At 42.5% G+C, this 22,448-nt stretch overlaps 1 protein-coding gene across 6 annotated transcripts in view; it reads right to left on the reverse strand.

The window, feature by feature from the left end:
* The window catches only part of KIF27 (kinesin family member 27), a 98,726-nt gene that overhangs the window by 62,582 nt on the left and 13,696 nt on the right, over positions 1 to 22,448 (reverse strand). For 4 of the 6 annotated variants that reach the window (XM_089315383.1, XM_089315376.1, XM_051833658.3 and 1 more), the window contains exons 3-5: positions 19,140 to 19,340; positions 13,805 to 14,763; positions 5,920 to 6,063 (exon numbers count right to left, since the gene is read on the reverse strand). In XM_089315383.1, coding sequence (XP_089171509.1) covers positions 5,920 to 6,063; positions 13,805 to 14,763; positions 19,140 to 19,340 — 1,304 coding nt within the window. The remainder of the gene's footprint in view (positions 1 to 5,919; positions 6,064 to 13,804; positions 14,764 to 19,139; positions 19,341 to 22,448) is intronic. The other 2 variants (XM_089315367.1, XM_051833661.3) reach the window with 2 other exon arrangements.

The following is a 22,448-nucleotide window of genomic DNA, read 5'->3' on the forward strand; positions in this document are numbered from 1 at the left end:
AAGGGTGGTTTGGGGACTCCCAAACAACAGTACTTCACAACACAGAAGGGAGTTGTTCCAGGAAGAGAAAATTCTCTTAAACGCAGCACAATCAAGGTAATTAGCCACATTAACAGAATAAAGGAGAAAAATCATGATAAAAAACCATAATAAAATTCAGTATCTTCTAGTTTTAAATTTTTAATTTATTTATTTGAAAGGTAGCAACAGAGAGACAGCCAGACAGAGGTCTCTTATTCCCTGTGTCACTTCCCAAATGTCCACAACAGCCAGGTCTAGGCCAAGCCAAAGCCAGGAACCTGGAATTCAATACAAATCTCTCACATGGGTAGTGAGTACCCAAATACTGGAGCCATCACCACTGCACCCATGGTGCTTACTTGCAGGAAACAGGAACAGAGAACAAAGCCAACACTTGAACCAAGGTACTCTAATAGGGGATGCAGGTATCTTATGTGGGGGCTTTACCACAAACCAAACACCTGCCCCTAATATCCACAGCCGGGACTTGAACCAAGGCACACTAATATGAGATGCAGGTATCTTACGTGAGGGTTTTACCACAAACCAAACACCTGCCCTTAATATCCACAGCCAGCACTTGAACCAAGGCACACTAATAGGGGATGCAGATATCTTACGTTGGGGCTTTACCAAAGCACCAAACATCTACCCTTAATATCCACTTATAATAAAAATTCTCAGCAAAGAAATTTTCCTTATATTGATAAAGGGTAACCACCTTCAGCAAACCCAAGTATTGTATGATACTTTGTAGTGTGTGATGTTGAAAGCTTTTTTTCTATGACTGGAAAAAAGACAAGTATATTTGCTGTCACTATTTGAATTCAACACTGTATGGAGGTTCCAGCAAATATAGAAAGCTAAGAAAAAGAAATAGAATGCTGAAAGATATAAACGAATAAAACTATCACTATTTGCAGATAATACAAATATATAAAATGAAAATCAAATGAATTTACAGATAAAACATTAGAATTTAAAAGTTTACTCAGGTTGCTAAATATGTTAAGATTTCAGTATATAAAACTCAATACAGGGCTAGTGCTGTGGTGTAGTAGGTTAAGCTTCCACCTGTGGCACTGGCATTCCATATGGGCACTGGTTTGTATCCTGGCTGCTCCTCTTCTGATCCAGCTCTCTGCTAATGGCATAAGAAAGCAGTGGAAGACGGCCCAAGTCCTTGGGCCCCTGCACCCACATGGGAGACCCGGAAGAAGCTCCTGGCTCCTGGCTTCGGATTGGCCCAGCTCCAGTCATTGCAGACATTTGGGGAATGAACCAGTGGATGGAAGACTTCTCTCTGTCTCTCCCTCTCTCTGTCAGTAACTCCCTCTCAAATAAATAAATAAATATTTTTAAAAAATCAACATAGTTACACATACCAATGAACAATTAGGAATACAAAAAAAGGTGTTTTTTTAATTCCATTTAGTGATTTTGCTAGCTTGACCTCTCCAAAACCTCTTCAGAGTTGGTAGGGGGTGAGTCAAGGCACCAATAGATCAGGCAGCTTACCACTTGAGTGGTTTTACCTTCCTTTTGCCTTCTCTCACTTCCTAGTTTGAATTATAAACCCTGTAGTGTCTATGTTCCTACTGTTGACTCTGTCTTACACTTGACATACATTTAGGTTTTTCGTCAGGCCACCTACCCTATAATCATAGATATTATGGTAAGAAATGAGCAATTTTTTTAGCAGATGATAGGCTGAGATATAAGGTAATGTTTTCCTGACATAAATATGTTATAGAACTTCTGGTTACCTACTGATGTAATTCATCTATGTCTTATGAATGAATCTGCTTCCCAAAAACCAAAGATTCCATTCAAAGTCACATAAAAAACTCAAAGACCAGGAATACGTGCAACAAAATACGTGCAATACTTCTATGTACCCACAAAAAATAAGCATTTATTGAGAAAATTCATGATTTAGAAGACTTATAAGCAAAAGATACTAATTCTTTCCAAATAGACCTATAGATTTAATGTAATGCCAGCCAAAATCACAAGTGTTTTTGTGCTCCCTGACACGTAGAGGGAGAAGACACAGAACAGAGTGGAAAGCTTTCCTCTACAGAATATCTAGCCTTGTTATAATTATAATTAATAATACATGTGATATTGGCTCAATAATAGACAAACCACTAGAATACAACAGAAGGCCAAGAAGTAGAAAATGGACTCATACACAAGTGGGCTTTTTGTTTTGACTTTTTTTTTCAATATTGTATCAGAATTGGTTTATATTATATTTTATATTATCTTATGGAAATTTGACCTTTTATGAGATAATATATTTTTAATTTATATTATAGTCAAAGGCTTAATGGTTCTGTAAAAGAAAAAGTTCAACAGTGGGTTGGTGCTGTGGCAGAGTAAGTTAATCCTCCACCTGCAGTGCTGGCATTGCATACGGGCACTGGTCCGATTCCTGGCTGTTCCACTTCTAATCCAGCTTTCTGCTATGGCCTGGGAAAGCAGTAGAAGATGGCCCAAGTGCTTGGGCCCCTGCACCCATGTGGGAGACCTGGAAGAAACTCCTGGCTCCTGGCTCCAGACTGGCCCAGCTCCAGCCATTGCAGCCATTCGGGGTGTGAACCAGCAGAAGGAAGATCTTTCTCTCTGACTCTCCCTCTCACTATCTGTGACTCTACCTCTCAAATAAATAGATAAAATTAAAAAAAAAAAAAAGAGTTTAACAGATAAAAAGTAGAAAGACCATTGAACAGCAGGAATATAGGCCAGGGCTATAAACAATCATCAAATGAAAAGAGCTCAACTTCACTCAGATACAGTACATTTTATTTATTTATTTATTTATTGACAGGCAGAGTGGACAGTAAGAGAGAAAGATCTTCCTTTTGCTGTTGGTTCACCCTCCAATGGCTACCGCGGCCAGCACGCTGCGGCCAGTGCACCGCGCTGATCCGAAGGCAGGAGACAGGTGCTCTCCTGGTCTCCTATGGGGTGCAGGGCCCAAGCACTTGGGCCATCCTCCACTGCACTCCCGGGCCACAGCAGAGAGCTGGCCTGGAAGAGGGGCAACCGGGACAGAATCCGGCGCCCCGGCCAGGACTAGAACCCGGTGTGCTAGCGCCACAGGCGGAAGATTAGCCTATTGAGCTGTGGCGCCGGCCTCAGATACAGTACATTTTAAAACAGTCACAAAATCATTAATTTCCTATCAATTTGTTTGACAAACATTTAAAACAAAGTTTTACAAAACAATGTATTTGTAGCAAAACTGATACCAACAGGTATTTCTTTTTTTCTTTTAGCTCCTACATATAACAGAAAACATGCAGTATTTGTCCTGCTTGACTTCTTTCACTCAACATGATGTCTTCCAGTTCCAACCACTTGACTGTGGCACAAATGGACTTTGGTTGATAATTAAAGACAGCACTCAAAACACTAGTGAAAAGGTAGTCTCTGGGACTACTGGAAATCCATTTGTAAAACGATCAAACGTGACCTTTACTCTTACCTTACCCCATGGCCAAAATTCTAGGACACTAGAACTAAACCTGAAAGGCCAAACAATACAGTTCCTGGAAGATAATATAGAAAAGTAACCTCACAGGAAAGGGCTGGGGAAAGGAAACATATGTTAAATACAGAACAAACATCACTAGCCATAAAGAAAGAGATTGCTCCATTTCATTTCAATAAGAAATCCTTTCATCAAAACACCACTGAGAGCAAAAAGCCATAGAAGGAGAAAAAGTATTTGCAATCACATAACTGACAGCGAGCTCAGACCTTAGAATATACAATAAAATTCTACAAACTAATCTAAAAGACAGTCTAAAAGACAATAGAAAAAACAAGAAAGAGACTTGAACTAGCATTCACAAAAGAGGCTATCAAATAGTCAAAAAATACTAAAAACTGCTCCAAATCACTGGTCATCAGGGCATACAAATGAAAACGATACCAAAATAAGACCACATACCTACCAGCTTGGCTACTATTGAAAAATTAACAATAACAAATGTCTGCAAGCATATATGGCAATGGGAATATCTAGCTAATGTTTGGAGTACAAACTGAAAAACAGGTTAGGTTAATCTACTTAAGTTGAAAACTTTACATCTACCCTATGGACCAAGCAATTCAACCCCAGGCACAAATCTGAAAGACCTGTCCATAATAAGAAAATACACAGGAAAAGCCCACAAATGTCAATCAACAGAACAGAAAATAAACTTGAGGTATAATCATACAGTGAAACACAATATAGCTATTAAACTAAGCAAGCCACTATCATATATAAAATATATTAATTACAATTTCAATCAAGAAACCACGTACTGACTAATATAAACAGAGTAAATTTATAAAACTTCCAAAAACTATAGTGTTGAAGGATACATAGTGAGATGGAAAATAAGAAGAGCAAGGAAATGATCGCCACACAAATCAAGCTCTTTTTGAGGAGGGCAGGATAAAGATGGGAAGGAGGCACTGAGAACTTCTCAGGAGCTGGTACTTTGTGATCCTGGACCTGGGGGTGGTTACCCAGTTGTTCTCTTGGTGATAAATCACTCAACAATCCATTTGGTTTTGCATACATTTTGGTTAATGTTTTTAATTTATTACACAACTAGAAAGGCTACTGTGGCATAGCGGATAAAGCTGCTGCCTGCAGTGCCAGCATCCCATATGGGTGCGGGTTCAAGTCCCAGCTGCTCCACTTCCGATCCAGCTCTCTGCTATGGCCTGGGAAAACAGTACAGGATGGCCCAGGTCCTTGGGCCCCTGCACCTGCGTGGGAGACCTGGAAGAAGCTCCTGGCTCCTGGTTTTGGATCAGCCCAGCTCCAGCCATTGCAGCCAACTGAAGAGTTCCCAGTGGATGGAAGACCTCTCTCTCTCTCTCTCTCTCTCTGCCTTTTCGTCTCTCTCTGTGTAACTCTTTCAAATAAATAAATACATCTTTTTTTTTTTTATTTGACAGGTAGAGATATAGACAGTGAGAGACAGAAAGAAAGGTCTTCCTGCCGCTGGTTCACTCCCCAAATGGCCGCTATGGCTGGCACTGCACCGATCCAAAGCCAGGAGCCAGGTGCTTCTTTCTGGTCTCCCATGTGGGTGCAGGGGCCCAAGCACTTGGGCCATCCTCTACTGCCCTCCCGGGCCACAGCAGAGAGCTGGACTGGAAGAGGAGCAACCGGCAGTAGAACCCAGTGCCCATATGGGATGCCGGCACCGCAGGCAGAGGATTAACCAAGTGAGCCATGGCACCGGCCCCAAATAAATAAATAAATCTTAAAAAAAAAAAAAAAGAAAGGCTACGAAGAGAACAAAAATAAAATATGTCAAAATCAGCACTAGTTCCTCTCTGATAGGGAGCTGAAGGCTTGAAATGACATTAAATATTTAGGAGTGGGAGGAATCACAGCCAGATAGTATTTTTAGGGACATACTATGTTACACTGCAGACATAGCCATGTTAGCAATAGGAAAGGTTAGATAAGGAATTTGAAATATTTGACCAAAGTTAAAGAGCAAAGTACACATGAGCTGTAAAAGGAAAATAAATTTAAAAATTTAGGTTGTATGTTTACTTTCTAATTCTTAACAGTATCACATTGCCTAGAACCTTGGCAAACAACAGAAGAGAAAAGCTTGGAGAAAGATAACCAAAATGTAGTTTTTAAATTAAGTTCCTGGGTATTATCTTTATATCTGTGAAACAGAAGTCAAGCTAACAATAAAAAATTTTTTTAAGTTGATTTAGGGGAAAAATTGTAATAGCTTTTTCAGGAGCCTATGTTCCAAATTCTTCAACTGAAACATACTTTGCAAGCACTTCCATTCATCACTGAACATGTGACTCTGTTTAATTAGTTCCATTTCAACTCAATCTACAGAGATCAAGAAACCCTACCTGCAATCTATTCACTTTTTGTGCTTCTTTCAAAGATACAACATGCCCTTTGTTTTCTTGTACCATCATCTGCACTTGATTCTTGAGTTCCTTTACCTCCAGTTCCTTCTGATTAAAGACGACTTCATCAGCAGCGAGTGCACACTAGGAGGGAAAGAAGGCACAAGTGATATTTACATAGAAAATACTCAATGGAGTCCGTATACTACCACAGAGACAGTGATCTGAGGAAAGCTCGTTGATGTCTCTTATATTTTCTTATCCTTTGCATCTTCAACTTTTTACTGGCTTCTTTCTTTTTTTTTTTTATTTATTTATTTATTTTTTTATTTTTGACAGGCAGAGTGGACAGTGAGAGAGACAGAGAGAGAAAGGTCTTCCTTTGCCGTTGGTTCACCCTCCAATGGCCGCCGCTGCAGCCGGCGCACCGCGCTGATCCGATGGCAGGAGCCAGGATCCAGGTGCTTCTCCTGGTCTCCCATGGGGTGCAGGGCCCAAGCACCTGGGCCATCCTCCACTGCACTCCCTGGCCATAGCAGAGAGCTGGCCTGGAAGAGGGGCAACCGGGACAGAATCCGGCGCCCTGACCGGGACTAGAACCCGGTGTGCCGGCGCCGCAAGGTGGAGGATTAGCCTATTGAGCCACGGCGCCGGCAGTTTACTGGCTTCTTTCTAAGAAAGGCAAAGATAATCTATTATTTCTATAATATAGGAATTACCATACAGACATGAATATTTTCCTGATTTTTATTTTTCTGTAAATGAAAACTGGTTACTTAGGTTCTAAAGAACATTCAGTAAGATGTTTACAAGTTTGCTAGAATTACCGTAAGACTGACTGATTGATTGATCTAAGAGACAGTGAGAGATCCCATCAACTGGTTCACTCCCCAAATGCCAACAACAGGTGATGAGATGGGCTGAAGCCAGGAGCTGGAAACTCAACCCAGGTCTCCCACATCGGTGCCAGGAACCCAATTACTTGAGTCATTACCATTGCCTCCCAGGGTCTGTATTAGCACAAGCTGGAGTCAGTGCTGGAACCAGCTCATTTGGGATTCTGATTTGGGATGTGAGCATTGTTTAACCAGAGTCTTAACTGCTATTCTAAATGCCCACCCCAACAAGTTTCTTCTTTTCTCTGCTTGGGATCCTTAAATTATCAAATGAGCAGGAAACACATAATCCTGATGATCCTTATATTGTGATACAGTTGTATAATCTATATGACTATTAAATACTTAATTCTGGGTCCAGCACTGTGGTGTAGAGGGCAAAGCCACTGCCTGGAGTGCTGGCATCCCATTTGAGTGCCAGTTTGAGTCCTGGCTGCTCCACTTCTGATCCAGCTCTCTGTTATGGCCTGGGAAAGCAGTGGAGGATGGCCCAGGTCCTTGGGCCCTTGCACCAACGTGGGAGACCTGGAAGAAGTTCCAGGCTCCTGGCTTTGGAACAGCACAGCTCCGGTCATTATAACCATCTGGGACTGAACCAGCAGATGGAAGACTCTCTCTCTCTCTCTCTCTCTCTCTCTCCCTGCCTCTGCCTCTGCCTCTGCCTCTCTGCAGCTCTGCCTTTCAAATGAATAAATAAATCTTAATAATAACTACTTAATTTTAGGGGTGGGCATTGTGGCCCAGTGGGTTAAGTCACTGCTTGGGATGCGGCATCTCATATAGGTGCCAGTTTTAAAAGAGACATACAAGATTACTTGTCTTGAGAGATTCCAGACAAGATGAGGGAATGCATTTTTAAGCAATTTTTAATGCTTATTTATTTTTATATACGAGAAAGAGGAAAGGAGAAAGAGAGAGAGAGAGAGAGAGAGAGAGAGAGAGAGAGAATCGATCTTCCATCCACTGGTTCACTCCCCAAATGCCTGCAACAGCCACAGTTGGGCCTTACTGAAGTCAGAAGCCAGGAACTCCATCAATGTCCACATGGGTATCAAGGTCCCAACTACCTTAGACATCATCTGCTGCCTCCCAGGGTGTGCATTAGCAGGAAGCTAAACAGGAAGTGGAGGTTGGAACACAAACTTGGGAACCTGGGATGGACATGAACTCATCCAATATGGGGTGCAGACATCTCAAGCAGCAGCTTAAGCTATGAAACAAAGCTTGCCCCCACTTTTAAAAAACTGGTAAACACCGACTGTGATGTCTGTCATTTTGAGAGCTGTAATATTCCTGAGCATTTTCAAAGTTCTGACGTGTCTTGCAGTTAAGAAATCTTGATCCTTTCTGCAATCTAGCATTCCTCCAAATAATCTGTTCCTGACACCTTTTCACCTTTTCCAACAAGACTTTCTTTTTTTTTTCTTTGACAGACAGAGTGGACAGTGAGAGAGAGAGACAGAGAGAAAGGTCTTCCTTTTGCTGTTGGTTCACCCTCTGATGGCCGCTGCGGCTGGCGTGCTGTGGCCGGAGCACCGCGCTGATCCAAAGCCAGGAGCCAGGTGCTTCTCCTGGTCTCCCATGGGGTGCAGGGCCCAAGCACTTGGGCCATCCTCCACTGCACTCCCTGGCCACAGCAGAGAGCTGGCCTGGAAGAGGGGCAACCAGGATAGAATCCGGCGCCCTGGCCGGGACTAGAACCCGGTGTGCCGCTACCGCAAGGCGGAGGATTAGCCTATTGAGCTGTGGCGCCGGCCAAGACTTTCTATCTTTAGGAAGCCATAATCTAGAATACAAAAAGCAGAGCAAGTTTAAAAATTAAGTTTCCAACATGTACAGAGAGTTACTACTCACCCAACTCCAAGCAGTGGGTTTTATGAGCTTCCAATTTCTACTATCTTAGGATCACGAAGGAAAAGTGCTTCCCATTACCAACTACCATATGCATCCCAAAATTCAAATTACCAGTTACCTATACCTCCTGTACCATCACTTTCTTATATTAATGAGTAAAGAAGTAGGACAATCACTACCTTTCCAAAAAAAAATCCTCATAATTTTAGAAGTATCACCTTAATGCTCATATTTAAATGTTAAGCAGAAAGGAGCAGCACTCTCACAGCTGGTTCCAGAGACCCTTTCGGCACATCCCTTAAGCCCTTTCAGGGTGTCCCTGTCAAAACCATTTTCAAACCATACTAAGGTGATATTTGCCTTTTTCACCATGATGACATTTGCACCACATGGTGTGAAAGCAATGGTAGGTAAATCTGCTAGCTCCTTAGAACACATAAAGGCAGTGACAGCAAACTGTTCTAGTAGTTGTTCACTGCTGTTCACTCACCCTACAAACAAGTGCCATTTTTCCTTCAGAATGTCTTGATCAAACAAACAAAAAATTTGTTCATCCTCAACTCTCGAGTATGTGTTTTTTTGATATTCTGTGTGACAAAATGGAAGGTATTCACAAAATATTTCTGCTGAGTACTAAAGGAGATACTTTGTGTGGGAAACAATGTACAATTGTTGAGTTACAAGCTGAATGCTCCACTTTTTCATGGAGTTTCACTCTAAAGAATGATAAACTATGGTTATTTAGATTTGGATATGCAGCAGACATTGAAAATGAAAACCCAGAGGGCCGGTGCTGTGGCAATATGGGTTAAGCTGCCATCTGCAGTGTCAGTATCCCATAAAGGATTCCTTTCCCAGCTGCTCCTCTTCCAACCCAGCTCCCTGCTAATGCTCCTGGGAAAGCAGCAGAGGATGGCCCCAGTCCGTGGGCCCCTGCATCCAACGTGGAGGCTGGGAGGAGGCTCCGGGCTCCTGGTTCCTGGCTCCTGGCTTCAGCCTGGCCCAGCCCCAACCACTGCAGCCATTTGGGCAGTGAACCAGCAGGTGGACGCTTTCTCTCTGTCTCTCCTTCAATCTCTTTCTCTCTCTATGTAACTCTGCCTTTCAAATTAATTAATTAATTAAAAAAATGAAAACCAATCATTGCAAGGAAAACAGCTAACAATATTTGTTACAACTGATAAAATTTGAGTTTCATGGAAAAATTAAAGTTTGGAAAACACTTCTGCCACTGTGAGCTTGACAGCTTCTAATACCCAAAGACTTTCCTGATGACATTAACAAAGATGATTCCTGGATATTGTGTAGTGAAATATTTCAACATTTGGAATATCTGCATAACTCAGCAAATATTTTCCAAATGATTAATGATGATTCAAAATTATGTATAGATAAAAGACCTATTTAAAGTACAAGATAGAAACCAGAAGATTTTAATGTAAAATTAGATCTTAATGTAAACAAAATGTCTCAAATCCCACACTGCAAGTAAACTTAGTACATTTCCACTTGTTAAATTTTGGTGTAGCAAAGAATATAATTACCTGACAAAGTTTTTAAAATATTCTTCCCTTCCAACTACGAAACTACAGAAGTTTGTATTGTCTTCATAAATTCAACCAAAACAACATATTGCAATAAACTAAATGCTGAAGCTAATATGAAAATCCAGTCTTATATTAAGCCAGAAATTTAGTAAAATGTAAAGCAATCCTATACTTATTAAACTTTTTTGCTTTGAAAAAGTTGTTTTTAATGAAAAAAATTTCCATATTAACATGTAATCAGGTTATTATTGTTAATTCTGAATTAACTTTAAAATAAATAACTGTATTTTCTCTTCATTTTTAAGCCTAATATGGTAAATCAATTGACATAATCCACATTCTTTTTTTTTTTTTTTTATTTGACAGATAGACAGTGAGAGAGACAGAAAGAAAGATCTTCCTTCCGCTGGTTCACTCCCCAAATAGCCACTACGGCCAGTGCTGCACAGATCCAAAGCCAGAAGCCAGGTGCTTCTTCCTAGTCTCCCATGTGGGTGCAGGGGCCCAAGCACTTGGGCCATCCTCCACTGCCTTCCCGGGCCACAGCAGAGAGCTGGACTGGAAGAGGAGCAACTGGCAATAGAACCCAGCACCCATATGAGATGCCGGTGCCATAGGCAGAGGATTAACCAAGTGAGCCAAGGCGCTGGCTCCTGACATAATCCACATTAACATAACCTTTTTGGGGAAATTTCAATTTTAAGAGTCTAAAGTGGCTGGCACCGCGGCTCACTAGGCTAATCCTCCACCTTGCGGCGCCAGCACACCGGGTTCTAGTCCCGGCCAGGGCGCCGGATTCTGTCCCGATTGCCCCTCTTCCAGGCCAGCTCTCTGCTGTGGCCAGGGAGTGCAGTGGAGGATGGCCCAAGTGCTTGGGCCCTGCACCCCATGGGAGACCAGGAGAAGCACCTGGCTCCTGCCATCAGATCAGTGCGGTGCGCCGGCCGCGGCAGCCACTGGAAGGTGAACCAACGGCAAAGGAAGACCTTTCTCTCTGTCTCTCTCTCTCACTGTCCACTCTGCCTGTCAAAAGAAAAAAAAAAAGAGTATAAAAAAGTCCTGCAATCAAAAAGTTTGAGAACTGCTATAATATAATAGGGAATAGTACAAATGGCTTCTCTCTAATACGTATAAAGATACTGAAGGGGCCGGTGCTGTGGCTCACTTGGTTAACCCTCTGCCTGCGGTGCCGGCATCCCATATGGACGCTGGGTTCTAATCCCGGTTGCTCCTCTTCTAGTCCAGCTCTCTGCTGTGGCCCGGGAAGGCAGTGGAGGATGGCCCATGTGCTGGGGCCCCTGTTCCTACTTGGAAATCCAGGAGGAAGCACCCGGCTCCTGGCTTCGGATTGGCACAGCGCGCCGGCCGTAGCGGCCATTTGGAGGGTGAACCAACGGAAGGAAGACCTTTCTCTCTGTCTCTCTCTCTCACTATCTAACTCTGCCTAATAAAAAACAAACAAAAAATAAAAATAAAAAAAGATACTGAAGACATATCTCTTGCTAGAAAGCTCTCTTTTTTAACTATACGTTTTCATATTTTAATGCACAGAATCACAGAAGCTGAGAACCAGGTTACTTAGGGAACAACTGAAAGATGCTTGCCCATTAGACTGCAAGCAGAACTAAATGTGTCTTATTCTCCAATATTTCCTTGTGACACACAATTTTACAAAATATGAATGTTTTTGCGGGGGCAGGTGTTTGGCGCAGTGGTTGCCTCTTGGGAAGCCTGCATCCCATATCAGAGTGCTTGTGTTCAAGTCCAACTCTGCCCCAGATTCCAGTTTCCTGCTAATGTGTACCCTGGGAGGCAGCAGATGATGGCTCTAGTACTTAAGTCCTTGCCTCCCATGTGGGAGATGTGAATGGTGTCCCTAGCTTCAGCCTGGCCAGTTCTGCTATTAGAAGCATTTGGGAGTGAACCAGCAGATAGAACTCTGTCTCTCTGACTTTCAAATAAAATGAAATCATAAAAACAACAAAAAAATTTGAAATACAGATATTTTTAAATGAAACATAGGGAACTGTGATTCTGAACTCAATATAAGTATAATATACATATACATACAATAGCAATATTCATTAAATATTATCAAATACATTGATTTTTTTTTTAATCTGTACTCCAAATCCAAGGAATACAGTTTTGTTTTGTTGTTGTTGTTTTTTCTATCAAGAACAACTGGGCCGGCGCCACAGCTCACTAGGCTAATCCTCCGCCTTGCGGCGCCGGCACGGGGTTCTAGTCCGGTGGGGGCGCTGGATTCTGTCTCGGTTGCCCCTCTTCCAGTCCAGCTCTCTGCTGTGGCCAGGGAGTGCAATGGAGGATGGCCCAAGTCCTTGGGCCCTGCACCCCATGGGAGACCAGGAGAAGCACCTGGCTCCCAGCTTCCGATCAGCGCAGTGCGCTGGCCGCAGCGCACCGTCCTCAGCGGCCATTGGAGGGTGAACCAACGGTATAGGAAGACCTTTCTCTCTCTCTCTCTCTCTCTCACTGTCCACTCTGCCTGTCAAAAATTTAAAAAAAAAAAAAAATTGACCCTGGGGCTGGTACTGTGGCATAATGGGCTGGGCCTCCACATGTATCGCCAGGATCCCATATGGACACCGGCTGTTTGGTGTCCCGGCTGTTCCACTTCCGATCCAGCTCTCTGCTATGGCCTGGGAAAGCAGTAGAAGATGGCTGAAGTGCTTGGGCCCATGTACCTGCATGGGAGACCAGGAAGAAGCTCTTGGCTCCTGGCTTCAGATTGGCGCAGCTCCAGAGCTGGCGCTGAGGTGCAGCAGGTTAAAGCCCTGGCCTGAAGTGCCGGCATCCCATGTGGGTGCCGGTTCTAGTCCCAGCTGCTCCTCTTCCAATCCAGCTCTCTGTTACAGCCTGGGAAAGCAGTGGAAGATGGCCCAAGTGTTTGGGTCCCTGCACCCACATGGGAGACCTGGAAGAAACTCCTGGTTCCTGGCTTCACATCAGCACAGCTCCAGCTGTTGTGGCCATCTGGGGAGTGAAACAGTGGATGGAAGACCTCTTTCTCTCACTCTACCTCTTTCTGTAACTCTTTCAAATAAATAAAATAAATCTTAAAAAAAAAGAAAAAAAAAAAGGCAGATTGGCCCAACGCCAGCTGTTGCGGCCATCTGGGGAATGAATCAGTGGATAGGAGACATTTCTCTGTGTCCCTCCCTCTCTCTGTAACGCTGCCTCTCATATAAATAAATAAATCTTAAAAAAAAAAAAGAACCATTGACCCAAATAGGGAAAAAAACTGAGGAAAGTATAACTTAATTTTGTTTCTGAAAATGTATTCCTTATCGCTCTCCAAACTAACATCCAGTTCTACATGGCTCTATTGAATAAATATAACAAGTTAAAATACATTTTAACCAAAAGAGGAAAAAAAGGAGGAGACAAGCAAGGTATGACTTGTGAGGAGGAAGCCACAGGAACAGAGAGGACAGAAAGAAGGAAGGATAAGTGTGATTTGGCACAAAACACTTTAACAAATCTTCCAGAATTCCAAAATATCTCTTAGAATCCCCTCGCCCAAACAAACGTAAAGAAGTCACTCATAAAGTGATGTCTAAATACCTGGCATTTCTTAAGCTCTCTCTTCAGCTGGAGGACAGTAATGTGCTGTGGTCCTTCCTCCAGGTTCCCAAGGCCTCGGTTTCCCCGGAACGACGTGAGGACAGCCTTCCTGACTTCCTGCGTCATGCTAAACCACTCCTGCAATTTGTGTTGCTGCTTCTGGTTTAGTCTGACAGCATCTTTTAAGTCCACCAAGAAGGTAAAGGCTTCTTCTATACAGTTTTGGTAGCCCAGACATTCTCCTTGTAATTGAGCAACTTGCTCCTCAAGAAAATGGATCCTGTTTTTATCAGGAGTCCCTTCCCGATGGATCTGGCCGGTCTGGCTGATACTAGCCTGCTGGCTTTGCAGAGCTTCTCGCAGCAGCTTAATCTCAAACTCCATCTCGTCCATACGGTCTGACTCGGGGCTAAAGTTCAGGGTGGGTTTGTTTCTTATATTCCGTGCTCTGTTGGCGTATTTGAGAGAATTTAAGGACTCATCAAAATCCGAGGAGGAAGGGCTAACACACGTGATCATGACAGTCTTGGCACTGCCTCCCAGGGAATCTTTCAGAAGCCGGGTGATTTTAGCATCCCTGTATGGGATATGTGAACTCTTCCTGCGTGGGTCCCCGAGAGCACTGATTACATTTCCTAAAGCCAGCAAGCCGCTGTTGATTTGAATGGATTCCTTGAACCGCTCCCCGGTGTTCCCTGTTTTGGTTACTCTTTCTGATCCAGCCAAATCCACAAAATGGAACTTTGAGACAATATGCCGGTGGGGATACCATGAGCCATCCTCAGTTGCCTCCATATTTTTCTCAACTTGGGAAATGCTGATTGTAAAAATCGCATGTGATCTACTGGAGTGCTCATTCATCTGGGTGGAACCTGTATGTCTGGATGCATTCCCCATTTCCAAAAGACTCATCACTTCATCTGCACTCTCCACATGGCACTCCTTGGCCCCAACAATCACTTAAAATAGCAACAGCAAGCTTTTAAACCAGGTGTTCATCAAAATCCAGTAGAGTTAAATTAACCATACAACAGTCATTTGTTAACCAGCCCAGTCAAGATGCTCCCTTTAAAAATCCAATAACAGTTCCAACAATAATAACAATACCACCATAATTTAAAAATTTTAAATATTATCCCAAAGAACTATTTTAGCAACACTCATTTTGATGGTTAAATTCTAAAAGATGTAATTTTTAAAAAATTTAGTTTCTTTCAAGTCACACACTCAATTATTTAAAAGTGACAAAAAAACTTTATTCTAATATTCTGATTTATAGTCAACTAAGTAAAAGAAAAAGAAAATAGATAACTCAAAATAGTAGTAAAATTTGAAAAATTAATTTCTTTGTAGTTTTATTAATATTCAAATCATTCTCAGCTTTGGGGGTTTTTGGTACTATACAGTCATAATCAATGACAAATGAAAAATCCAATAAAAATAAAGTTGCTTATTGATTTAAAAACATCATATCTGAGTTCAAGGTAAACAGATGAGATGGCAACACACAAAAAAAAGGCAAAAAAGTTTCCATTTCAGTGGCAGGAAAAGAACCAAGAATAATCTGAGCTTACTACCTACATTGTTCAAAAGGAGTAGGAGGCTCTGAGATTTGACTCAGAGCAGGAACGCTTCTGATTCCATGCTCACATCACAACACATGCTTCCTTCTCACTCAGAGCCTATCACGCCGCTGTTTCTTTGAAAAAGAAATACTTCACTTACATTACTTCCATTTTGACACTTTAACAACCTAGCTAATTTAAAGTCCTAAAATACCTGTATTATAAGTAGGCCATGTTACAATTTCAGAGTTTATAGAATATGGCAGTGTAATTCTAAATCCAAAGTAAAATTATCATTAAATTTCTTCTAATGTTAGGCTATAACATAGCAAATTCAGTTCTCAAACCCAGTTGCCAATCACTCAGAAACTTTATAAAAGAGAAAGTGTCAATGTCCTAGCCCCAGCTCAGACCAATTAAGTCAGAATTTCTGAGAAGTGGGGCCCAGAAGTCAACATGTGTAAAACAAGTTTCTCAGGCAGTGCTGACTGGGCAGCAGCAGCCAGAGTGGGCAGCACGACTTCAGGGAGGCACTCAAGCGGTAAGTCGAGCAAATGCACTTGGGTTAAGTGGGCCATGAGGAAGACATACGGCAATTTGTCTTTAGATAGTTTGTTGAAGCCTTCCAAAATGTGTGCAAGACTGCTATCAGCTTTGGAATATTTTGATCATCAAGTTTATCAGGAGGGATACTGTAGTGTAGCACATACCTCTGTGCTGATGTTTTAAATAAGCATGCATTATTTTTTAACTTTTAAAAAAGATAAAAACATTTCAATAATTACATTCCATAAGATACAGAAACTTAAAACATCAGTCTGAATTCTATCCAGAAGAGATAAACTAATATTAAATTATCAAATAAGATCATAAATAACCATGTTCACTTTCTTTCTAAAAAACAGCAAAAACCAATTTCTTCAAACATCTAGGAATTCCAGGGCTTCTAAGCACAGGGCTACAAGGAGGCAAAACTTACTGCCCCCACTGTAGGCTACCATATGAAAGGCCATAGCCATCTTACTTTTCTAATTGCTAGGAAATTTCCTATGGAAATCACTCCCTGGACAGGATCTCCAGAAAAGTTCTACTACATGTTTTCTAGGTGATGCAGACATCCAAGAACAGTCATTGCAATGTTATTAATAATGATTAAAACTTGGAAACTGCCTAAATGTCCAATGATGAAATATTAGATAAATCATTATAACACATCAATTCATTACCATATTACTATGAAGACCCATAAGTTTGAAAAATATGTAATGAAAAAGCTCACAATATAGTTATTAGGTGAAAAATAAAATATAAAACTATAGGTAGAGTTACAAGTTACATTTTTTAAAAATCATGTGTACAGGGGTCAACATTGTGGCATAGTGGGTAAAGCACTGCCTGTGGTGCCAGCATCCCTTATCGGTGCTGGTTTGAGTCCCAGCTGCTCCACTTCTGATCCAGCTCCCTGCCAATGGTTTGGGAAAGCAGCAGAAGATGGCTAAAGTCCTTGGGCCCCTGCTACCTAGAAAAGGCCCCTGGCTCCTAGCTTTGGTCTAACCCGCCCTAATGATTGAGACCATCTCGGGAGTGAACCAGAGGATAGAGATCTCTCTGTCTCTCTCTCTCCCTTTTTCTCTGTAACTCTTTCAAATAAATAAATAAATATTTTTAAAAGGATGTGAATACAGAAAAATAAATCTGGAAAGAGACACAGTCAAAAATTGCCATTTATAGGAGCAGACATTAAGTATGATGGTTAAGATACCCATGTCACATGTTGGAGTACCTGGGTTCAATACTCAGCTCCAGTTTCTGACTTCAGCTTGCTGCTAATGAGGACCCCGAGAGTTAACAGGTGAAGGCTCAAGTAACTGAGTCCCTGCTACCCATCGGGAGACGTGGTTTGAGTTCCTGGGTCCCAGCTCCCAGCTTCAGCCCAGCCCAGTTTCACCAGTGGTAGCCATTTCAGGAGTAAACCAGCAGACAGAAGTGGGTGTGCCCACTCGCTCTCTCACACACACACAAATAAATATTTTTAAATTGGTATTTCCAGGTTCTAGGATTGAAGATGATCTTTAACTTTCTTCCTTATTCTGTTTTCAAAATTTTCTATAAGAAATCTATTAGCTCTTAAATCAGAAGAGTAGAAATTATTCTTTAAAATACTTGCATTTGGGAGGCTAATGCTGTGGCACAGCAGGTTAAGCTGCCATCTGCAGTGCCAGCATCCCATATGGGCTCTGGTTCCAGTCCCAGCAGTTTCACTTTTGAGCCAACTCCCTACTAATGCACCTGGGAAAGCAGCAGAAGATGGCCAAGGTCTTTGGGCCCCTGCACCCACATGAGAGACCTGGATGAAGCTCCTGGTTCCTGACTTTGGCCTGGCCCAGCCCTGACTGTGGTGGCCATTTTGGGAGTGAACCAGCAGACAGAAGATCTCTCTCTCTCTCTGTCTCTTTCTCTCCCTCTATAGTTCCTTCAAATAAATAAATTAATTAAAAAAAAAAAAAAAAACATACTTGCATCTGGTGCCAGACTTGTGGCATAGCAGATGAAGCTTCCACCTGCATCACCAGTATCCTAGATAGGGGCCAGTTTGTGTCCTGGCTGCTCTACTTCCAATCCAGCTCCCTGCTAATGGCTGGAGAAAATCAGCACGAGATGGTTCAAGTGTGGGAGATTCGGATGAAGCTCCTGACTCCTGGCTTCGCCTGGTCCAGTCCTAGCCATTGGGGCCATCTGGGGAGTGAACCAGCAGATGGAAGATTCTCTTTGTCACTCTCTCTGTAACTCTTACTTTCATATATATAAATAAATAAATCTTAAAAAAAAAAAAAAAACACAAAAATCTTGCATTTAGCCTCTCCCATTCTGACTTCCTTCTATTTTCAACCAAATGAGAACAGCAGGTTGCTAACACAGAAAATCAGACCTGGATGGCCGGCGCCACGGCTCACAAGGCTAATCATCTGCCTGTGGCGCCGGCACCCCAGATTCTAGTCCCGGTTGGGGCGCCTGTTCTGTCCCAGTTGCTCCTCTTCCAGTCCAGCTCTCTGCTGTGGCCCGGGAGGGCAGTGGAAGATGGCCCAAGTGCTTGGGCCCTGCACCCGCATGGAAGACCAGGAGGAAGCACCTGGCTCCTGGCTTCGGATTGGCGCAGCATGCTGGCTGTAGCAGCCATTTAGGGGGTGAACCAATGGAAGGAAGACCTTTCTCTCTGTCTCTCTCTCTCTCACTGTTTAACTCTGCCTGTCAAAAAAAAAAAAAAAAAAAAAAAAAAAAAAAAAAAAGAAAATCAGACCTGGAGCAGCACAACAAGGACAGGGAAACGTCAACAATGGAGAAGCAAAAATATTGACTCCAAATTAAAAAAAGAAAAAAGGGATTAAAAAGGTGAACTGGGAAAAAGCAGAGAGGAAGACAGGAGAGTTTTGGACAACTGGATGAACATCTAAAAGCAAAGCCACCCCTAACCTCGGGGTAGCATTGAGAGAAGAAAACACACACACACACACACACAAAAGCAAATTTAGCCTCTAGCAAAGTCTCACCTGAGAGGGGAAATGTAGGAAACCAATATTTTCAATTACAAAAGAAATAATTATAATCCAGCTTACCAACTAGTACGAACTCCTACTTTTTCACCTCAATAACTTCGTTGATTGATACTCAATAAACAATCCATTTAAAAGTAAACATATTTCACCTGTTTTTTTTTAAATTACTGGCCTATCTCTAAAACTGCATTAAGGTCTATCTGTAGGCTCCTTTACCTGTGTTTCCCTTTTCATCTTCTCGGATGTGAAGATCCTTCATGGATGTCTCCAGTTCTAGCAGATCTCTTAGGTCTTCCTTGTAAACCTCTATGTAAGACACTTTTACATCAAAGTCAACGCTAGGATTTTCAGAGATGCTTTGGAATATTTCTTGGATGGCTCGAGGAATGATACCCTTTTGACCCTCCACAACTGAAGCTGAAATTTTAGAAAAAGGAATCACATCTGGAACTTAAACTATAAGAAAAGCTACAATGCAAAACTTACAATTAATGAATTTCTTTTCTTACAGTTCTATGAAATTCATAGGTAAAAACTTTTGTGTGCCTCCCCTTTGAATTCACTCATGCATTCTTTGAACGAATATGTTTTTCTTATAACACTATGTGCAGGTACTATTCCAGGACCCTGGGAACTATCAGTGAAAAAAATCAAGGGAAACAAATCCATTCCCCATGGGATTTTACTGAGGCGAGGCAATAACAAAGCAGAATAATAAGTGAGCTACATGGCATGTGAAAAGGTTGCAAGCGTGCCTGAAGAATGTATTAAGAGAGCAGCACAGGAAGTGGGACTGCATGTTGAGAGGACAGCACTCATAACTTCAACAGCAAGGTCATGGTGGGCACCATTCAAAAGCTGACATTTGAGAAATGCTTGAAAGAGGGGGCAAAGGGGCCATGGAGCCCAGACAAGGGGGAACAGCCAAGGCAAAGGCACTAAACTGGTGTGATCTGTAAGCAAGAAGTTCAGTGTGGCTAGAACAGAGGAAGTGAGGGCACAGTGGCAGGAGATGAGCTCAGAATGGTGATGATGCAAGCCACATCATGCAGGTCCTGGTAGAGGGACTGTACACTTGGGGCTTCATTCTTTTTTAAAAATTTCTAATTTATTTTTATTTTATTTGAAAGTGTGTGCCCGTATGTGTGTGTATGACAGAGAAAGAGAAACAATCACTTACATCTGCTAATTCAAAGCTTGCAACAGTCAAGACCAGGCCAACCCAAAGCCAAGAGCCCAGAAGTCAATTTGGGGCTCCCATTGGGGTGGCAGGGATCCAAGTACTTGAGCCACCATCTGCTGCCTTCCAGGATATAGGAGGCTAGATCAGAAGCAGAGTCACTTGGGGGTCAAACTAAGCAATCCATCTGGGGAAGTGGGGAGTATCCCAAACGGTGATTTATGCTGCTACATCAAATGCCTTCCCCAGGGTTTGATTCTGAGTCAGATGAGAGCCACTGGAGAAGAGCAAGAAGCTATTCTTAGCTGAGATTTTAAAAGCCATTCTGGCTGCTATGCACTGTAGGATGGAAACAGGGCAACAACTCAGGAGGTTCGTACAGGGAATCGGGGGGTAGACATGATGGTGGCAGCTGGATTTGCATTTCTGTTGAAGGAGAGCCATTAAGGTTTCCTGACACACTGCATGTGGGATGTGAAAGAAAGGGTAAGTCCTGGACAACCCAAAAGTTTTGTTTTGCGTCACCAGAGCTGCCATCAACAGAAATGGGAAGGAATAGATGACATGCTGGTTTGAGAGGAAACAGCAGGAATTCAGTTTTTAATGAATTAAACTTAAAATGTCTACTAGGCATTCCTTATACTGAATAAGCAGTTGGATCTATGAGTCCAGAATTCAAACCAGTGGTCAGAAGTATGGGGAGGGGGGAACGGGAGTCAGCTATACACAGATGGGCTCTAATGTCACAGGGCTGGAGGAGATCACCCAGGAAGAAAGCAGAGGGTTAGAAAAGCCCACGGAAACGGGGCTGTTCAGCACCTTCACTTACGGGTTCACTACGAAGGGGCCAGCAAGACAGCACGAAGGCCCACCAGTTAGGCAGGAGGAAACCAGTTAAGTGGTGGCCTGGAAACCAAGCAGAAATATGTCTGATGTGCCAATAGGTCCAATTGGATAAAAGATGAGAACTTGCCACTGGACTTAGCAAAGTAAGGATCATTTATGACTAATGCATGATGAGTGAAGTTTCCGTGGCAGTGGAGGTGAAAGTCTGAAGAGAGGATTTAAGAAAGAGCGGCAAAGGGAGAAGTGGGCCCCATCACAAGTGATGCCCTTCAACCGTCTGCTCAATTAAGACGCCAGCTGGGGAGCCTGCAATGCATACTGGAGTGCTGGGATTCAAGTCCTCAGTTTCCTGCTAATGCACACCCTGGAAGGCAGCCAGTGGTGCCTCCAGTACTTGAATCTCTGCCACCCACCTGGGAGACTTGGACTGAGTTCCTGGCTCCCGGCTTTGATCCCAGTTGGGAGCTACTGTGGGCGTTTGGTGAGCGAACCAGCAGATGTGAGCTCTCTCTTCTCTCTCAAAAAGGAATTTTTTAAAAAATTAAATATATGTATTTTTAAAGTTTTAAGAAAAAAGAATACCTATGGATGGATGTACTCAGAGATGTTATATAAGGATCAGGAAAGACTTACTGTAATTTTTGAAAAAATTCCAAAAAAATCTAATAAAGCCATCAGAACAATGGCTGATTAACAATGATCTACCATGTACCTACTGTTAAATAGATGTCTAGGATCTATGAATAAAAAAGCAATTACAGGGGCCGGTGCTGTGGTATAGCAGGTAAAGCTGCTGCCTGTAATTTCAGCATCCCATATGGGCACTGGTTCGAGTCCCAGCTGCTCCATTTCCAAGCCAGCTCTCTGCTATGGCCTAGGAAAGTGGCGGAGAATGGCCCAAGTGCTTGGGCCCCTGCACCCATGTGGGAGACCCTGAGGAAGCTCCTGGCTCCTAGCTTCGGACTGGGATTGGCTCAGCTCCTGCCGTTGCAGCCAATTGGGGAGTGAGCCATCAGATGGAAGACCTCCCTCTCTCTCTCTCTCTCTCTCTCTCTCTCTCTCTCCTCTCTCTGTGTAACTCAAATATATAAATAAACAATCTTTTTAAAAAAAGAAATACCTACTTAAATATGAAAGATCAAACAATAGGGAGTATCATTTTATTCCATAAATAGACCATGTCATCTTATAAATTCTTCACCTTTTCCAATCCACTGAGTTACTGCTCCTTAAATACTAGATGCAAGAATGTGGCCCTAGGCCCATAAAAAAGTCTCTTCACATCAAAGGCTGCCCTTGCTCAAATCCACACTATCTCTCGGATGTTCACTAAGGGCCCCCTACTAGGAGGAGCCACTGTGATAAAATCGTTGGAGGTTTTAGACAATATATCATTTCTGAAACAGAAAAGGCTGCAAAGCAGTGGGAAACTGACCCATGTAAACTCAACCTATTTCATATTCTTTTGGGGAATGGTCAGGTGAGATGCCAATCACTGG

The sequence above is a fragment of the Oryctolagus cuniculus genome, chromosome 1, assembly GCF_051225735.1.
Source record: "Oryctolagus cuniculus isolate XC-2025 breed Fujian yellow rabbit chromosome 1, ASM5122573v1, whole genome shotgun sequence".
NCBI lineage: Eukaryota > Metazoa > Chordata > Mammalia > Lagomorpha > Leporidae > Oryctolagus > Oryctolagus cuniculus.